Source organism: Glycine soja, chromosome 4 (assembly GCF_004193775.1).
Source record: "Glycine soja cultivar W05 chromosome 4, ASM419377v2, whole genome shotgun sequence".
Taxonomy (NCBI): domain Eukaryota; kingdom Viridiplantae; phylum Streptophyta; class Magnoliopsida; order Fabales; family Fabaceae; genus Glycine; species Glycine soja.
Genome location: NC_041005.1, coordinates 13,568,459 through 13,574,327, shown reverse-complemented (window position 1 = coordinate 13,574,327; position 5,869 = coordinate 13,568,459). Strand labels below are relative to the sequence as shown.

Below are 5,869 nucleotides of genomic sequence, written 5' to 3'. Positions count from 1 at the left end.
TCTCTAACTGGATAACGAAAACATTGAATAATTTTTTACTTTTCAAAAGTATGTTTTTTAAGAAAAAAATCCTCCTAATGAATCAATTAAAAGGAAGGACTTTTGTTTTGAGCTGGAAATCGACGCAGAATTTGAAAACGAGAATCCAATTCTTACAAACATGACAAAATTCTGCTGTTTTTTCTCCCTGCCTCTAGTAAAAAAAAGCAAAATAAAAAGTAAAAATCTACTACATAAATTCGACAAATTACTATAAAATAAAAGACTTTTCTAGCATGAAACAATTCTTTAAACGTTAATTTTTTGTACTTTTTTTTTTTCAAAAAGAACATCAACAGGTTCAACCAATATGAGGTCAATTGATTTATTAAGGTCCACCCTGTAGTAGCACTAATATTTCAAAAATTGCAATTTATTAATTTTTTATTTATTTCTCTTATTACACGCCATGCTCTACCATTGCAAATAGCCAAATAGCCGTTTCTTCTCCCTCTCTCTCCCTCTCTCTTCGATTTTGTGAATCCCAGAAGAAACCTTCACATTCATAAATCATAACACATCTTATTCTTAAACCACAATCATTTTTTCATAGGGTAACGTTTGGTGTTTTTGAGCACACGCTTTTGAAAACCAATGAAGATGGTTCTGTCTGGGTTCTCTGTGCTGCTGCACATTGTTCTGCTCTCAAGACTCTGTTTTGCTGGCGACCCAACTGTTTTCACTGAACTTCGTGTATCCTACACCACTGTTTCACCTCTGGGTGTTCCTCAACAGGTTTTGTTCATCTCTCTGCTCTCTGTCTTTTATTGAAACTGCGTGGTTTTTCATATGGGTCACTCTGCTTCATGCTCAAAATGATAAAAATCAGTTCTTTTCTCAAAAGGGTTCTTCTGGGTTGCTCTTGTTTTCTTTTGTTCTCTCTCTTTCTCTCCGTGAAGCTTTTTTTTCTTTTTTTCTTTTTAAATTTCCGTATCTCTTCAGTTCCTTTTTTTTTTTTTTTTCTCTCTCTCTCTCTCTCTCTCTCTCTCTGTGTGTGTGTGTGTGTGTGTGTATTGGTATATTAAATGTTAAGAATGCATGTGAAACTAGTATTTGGAATTGGGCTGCTGCTAAGATTGTTTGATATTTTTTTTTAGTTTTGATTTTAGTCGTTTTTTTCTTTCTTGCAAAAGTCCCTTATGTGAAACTAGTTTTGATTTTACTTGGTCAAGTATTTGCACGGTGTGGTCCATGTGAGATTTTTCACACGGTTTTTGAAGCCCCCCTATCCCAATGTTACTTTTCTGTTATTTTGCCATGCAGTTAAATGTACCCAAAGTTTTTCAATTTTTAATTAATTTTCGGTAATTTTATTTAGGATATAATGTGTTTCAAGGTCTTTCATTTTTCGGTCAAAATTTGTTTTAGTTCCTGTACTATATGATTTGTGTTCTTTATATTTGGTGAATTTCGTTCCTTGCCATAACTCTGTCAGTGGGGCTGGAGGTTGATGAGGACGGAATTCACCAGATATCGAAGGTACAAGGACCAAAGTCATCGTTTTAAAGTATCATTACGAGATCAATTTTGACCTGAGGGACCTAAAACACATTTTCTCTTTTATTTGTTTAAGTTGATTTTACTTCAAGTGTAACATGATTTAGACAAGAATTTGGCTGATTCGTTGGAAAATCTGATTGCAGGTCATAGCTATCAACAAGAAGTTTCCAGGACCTGTCATCAATGTTACAACCAATAACCATGTAATTGTGAATGTGTACAATGAATTGGATGAAGGCCTTCTCCTTTCATGGTTGGTTCCAGTTTTACTTTTCACTTTGTTTTTCATCTGCTCATGTATTTGCAATTCAAAAAATTTGTGACTAATGTTTGTGGCAGGTCGGGGGTTCAAATGCGGCGTAACTCGTGGCAAGATGGAGTCCTTGGCACAAATTGTCCAATTCCTCCCAATTGGAATTGGACATATCAGTTCCAAGTCAAGGATCAAATTGGAAGTTTCTTTTACTTCCCTTCTCTTGGTTTCCAAAGAGCCTCTGGTGGCTTTGGTCCCTTTGTTATCAATAATAGGGAAATTATTCAAATTCCTTTTGCACGGCCGGATGGAGAGATTTTCATTATGATTGGTGATTGGTATACTCAGAACCACACGGTTAGTAATTGTCTTATGTTAATTTTTCTTTTGTGAATATAGGAGATGGAATGCATTGTGATAAATTTTTAATTTCTATTACGCATACAATTTGAAAGTGTAGGCCCTTAGAGCAACACTTGATGGTGGAAAAAATCTTGGGATACCAGATGGTGTTCTCATCAATGGGAAAGGGCCTTTCCAGTACAACACTACTCTTGTTCCTGGTGGCATCAATTATGAAACGATTACTGTTGATCCAGGTATTATTATCACCCCTTTTATTCACAGAATAAGCTTTTATATTTTACTCTCTCAAAGGTATCATTAATTCACCAATGAAGCCTTTGTGTGTTATTTCCTCATTCAAGCATATATTTCCAGTTTGCATTTGTCATCTTAATCATTGCCTTTTTTATGTATACTTACTATTGACAGTTTGATGCCTTTCATTGTTTCCGCTGGTTTCTTAAGCAGTTTGTTTAACTAATCCTGTCCTCCGTAACCTAATCTTGTTTTCACTGTCTCAAAGGATCATATGTTAATTTGCAGCTCCGTTTCCTGATTTTAATTGCTGTATGATTTCTGTTAGCATGGAAAATGTTTTTTTTTTGTTTTCTTTTTCTTTCTGTTCTGTAGTAGTTGTATTCCTTTTTCTGGAAGATAACTATATTGTAACTACTGATGATTTTTGAGTCTGTTTTCATTAATGATGTTGTATAGCATGGTTATATAGATTGGAACTTACTGGCTTCATTGGTTTCTTATAACCCCATTTCAAGTTATTTTCCCCCTTTTAAATGCTATTATAGTTTTTTCATCTAGTAATTATCTTCCTAGTGGTGAAAAAGTAGAGTATTGACTGGAATTACAAATGTATATGGCAGGCAAGACTTATCGAATTCGTGTCCACAATGTGGGGATCTCAACTTCTTTGAATTTCCGAATTCAAAATCATAATCTATTGTTGGTGGAGACTGAGGGGCATTACACAACTCAAACAAATTTCACCAGTTTTGATATTCATGCTGGCCAGTCATACTCTTTTCTGCTTTCCACTGACCAGAATGCAAGTACAGACTACTATATTGTTGCGAGTGCCAGGTTCGTGAATGAATCATTGTGGGAGAAGGTTACAGGTGTTGCAATTTTACACTATTCAAATTCCAAGGGGCCAGCAACTGGTCCTCTGCCTCCCCCACCTAGTGATTTTTATGACAAGACAGCTTCAATGAACCAAGCAAGAAGTGTCAGGTTTGTTACTCTATTTTATATCATAGAGAATTTTATCAGTAATTGGTGTTCAATGTGGCTTTATGCTTTGAACTTTTTTTCCATTGGTTTATCTTATATACCACATAAAGGAAACATATTCATTTTGTTATATAGCATTCAATCTAAATTAACTGCTTGCTCGTCAAATGGATTCAAAATTGATTATGGTAGTCATTGTCAACAAGCTTCATATATTAGCAAATTTTTCCACTACTAAATTGCCTATTATGAAAGATCATAGAAGCTTGTTAAGTTTAATTCTATTGACTTAATAATTAAATTTAAAGGACAGCCATTTTGGTTTCTAGTATTTTGTTCATTATTTTTTATTATTTCACATATTTGTCTATTATGTACTGAATTTTCCATATGCTGTTGAGCAGGCAAAATACATCTGCTAGTGGTGCTCGTCCTAATCCTCAAGGGTCCTTTCATTATGGCTCCATCAATATAACTGATACTTATGTGTTTAAGGTTACATCCCTGGTGCCAATCAATGGTACAAATCGAGCTACTATTAATGGGATCTCATTTCTCAAGCCTGAGGTTCCATTCCGGCTTGCTGACAAGCATCAATTAAGAGGAACATATAAGCTTGATTTTCCCAGCAAGCCAATGAACAGAACCCCAGTAATTGACAGATCAATGATCAATGCTACATATAAGGGATTCATTGAGATTATATTGCAGAACAATGACTCCTCTATTCAAAACTTTCATCTGGATGGCTACTCCTTTTTTGTAGTTGGGTAAGAACACCTTTTCCTTCCTTTTGATCTTAGAGTACAATGTTGTTTGTGATCACAGTTCATAAATTAATTTCTTGAATTCAGGATGGATTATGGTGATTGGTCAGAAAATTCTAGAGGTTCTTATAACAAGTGGGATGCAATATCTCGCTGCACAACTCAGGTAAGAAATTGTCACTTTCTACAGTGAAGTTGTTTTTGCTTTTTTATTTTTATTTTTATTTTCCATGATAATTTGTTGAATTTTTCCAATGTTCATGGAAGCTAGAAGTTTTGATACCTAAAATCGGTATGAGATTTAGTCAGAAACTAAAAGAATAATTGATTTTCTGTATCTAGCCCATAAGTTGCATTTAGAACTTGTTAAATTTTTGAAGAATTTTTCATATGTTTCGCACATGAAGGCATAAAGAGTGCATTATAAGAAAAGGGTTGTTGCCACTAAACAGGTTTTTCCTGGAGGATGGACAGCTATCCTTATATCGCTTGACAATGTTGGATCATGGAATATGAGAGCAGAAAACCTGGACAGGTGGTACCTAGGTCAAGAAACTTATTTGAAGATCGTCAATCCGGAAGAGAATGGTGACACCGAGATGGCTGCACCAGATAATGTTCTATATTGTGGTCCCCTCAAGAGCTTGCAGAAGTACATCATATTTCTCATGCTGCATTGACACTGTTTTAGTCCTTTTTGTCTTCTCTCCTTAAACTTTGATTTTACCTGCAGGACGCATTCTACTTTTTCTGCAGCTTCTACTTTGGGACATAGCTTGGACCTTTTCACAGTGCTCCTGGGACTTTTTGCTATGATTTTTCTCTTCCTAGCTAGATAAGCTTCTGTTCGGCTTGGCATTTTTATAGTTCCCAAAAATGTAGTTATTGGATTAGTAGAAAGGTGGATTACTATAACTTCTTTGTCTGTTTAGATGCCTATTCACCAAAAGCTCATTTAAGGGCTACTTGGGTTTGGTAAGTTTTAAATCATGGTATACAAATTATGGGTTACTCAAATTGAGCGAATCCATACATGTATTGTACCCAAATTTGGGTGCATCCTTTGTTAGAAATGAAAATTGCTCAAAGGAATGCGGTTTCACATATGCATTTTAATTGCTCAAAGAGAGTTATTTTATTGTAGAAATTGGTTTAATTAATGTGATTTCACAATTACGTTTTAATTATCTCTTTTTGAGTGCAAGAATCATCTAACACAAGGTTGTTCCAGCTTAATTAATGATTTGAAGTTTAAGTCGTGTAGTTTTGTTACACTTGGTTTTCGAGGCCCAAGTAACCTCCCCAGAGAGAATAGACGAGAGCGAGAGATAGAGAGAATAGAGGAAATGTTTCTTTTCTTCCTTTTTATTCACAGAGGCTTTTATTACATTTATAGTTGCTACTCCACAGGTATAACAGAAAGCTAACAGATTCAACAATATCCTAATGATATTCCTTTATTAAACTTCTTCTAGAAGATACTATGCTAGTGCTGTGCCCCCTATGTACATGCATGCGTGCATGATTTGCTATTCACTATGAATGAGAGTGTTGCTTTGCTTCTTAGGCCTTATTGTTAGCAGCTCCTTACCGTTGTTCATATCATTCCCGTGGGCTTCAAACACCACCTTGTCCTCAAGGTGATGAAGGAAACGACCGTAGTACTGTTTGCCTAACTTGAAATAAGTTGTGCTGGCGGCGGTTCCGACAACAAATTCGG

The 5,869-nt window shown here is 35.3% G+C and overlaps 1 protein-coding gene across 2 annotated transcripts; it reads left to right on the top strand.

The window, feature by feature from the left end:
- Nucleotides 1-446: 446 nt before the first annotated feature.
- On the top strand, nucleotides 447-5,265 carry LOC114409381 (monocopper oxidase-like protein SKS1). Of its 2 annotated transcripts, none has more exons than XM_028372816.1 (9): nucleotides 447-774; nucleotides 1,683-1,792; nucleotides 1,879-2,149; nucleotides 2,253-2,391; nucleotides 3,016-3,382; nucleotides 3,787-4,152; nucleotides 4,237-4,315; nucleotides 4,602-4,801; nucleotides 4,883-5,265. In XM_028372816.1, exons 1-9 carry the CDS (start codon nucleotides 634-636, stop codon nucleotides 4,986-4,988), a joined length of 1,779 nt encoding a protein of 592 aa, XP_028228617.1. In that variant the 5' UTR covers nucleotides 447-633; the 3' UTR covers nucleotides 4,989-5,265. The 2 variants fall into 2 exon arrangements, with proteins under 2 accessions (XP_028228617.1, XP_028228618.1); XM_028372817.1 differs by lacking the exon at nucleotides 447-774 and adding an exon at nucleotides 1,422-1,518.
- The last annotated feature ends 604 nt before the right edge of the window (nucleotides 5,266-5,869 follow it).

What these genes read in the sequence shown, in the direction of transcription:
- LOC114409381 (XM_028372816.1), top strand. Translation starts at nt 634, where the DNA reads ATGAAGATGGTTCTGTCTGGGTTCTCTGTGCTGCTGCACATTGTTCTG. An exon ending in CTCTGGGTGTTCCTCAACAG is followed by an intron (nt 775 to 1,682) that starts GTTTTGTTCATC and finishes ATCTGATTGCAG; the next exon opens with GTCATAGCTATCAACAAGAA. An exon ending in AACGATTACTGTTGATCCAG is followed by an intron (nt 2,392 to 3,015) that starts GTATTATTATCA and finishes TGTATATGGCAG; the next exon opens with GCAAGACTTATCGAATTCGT.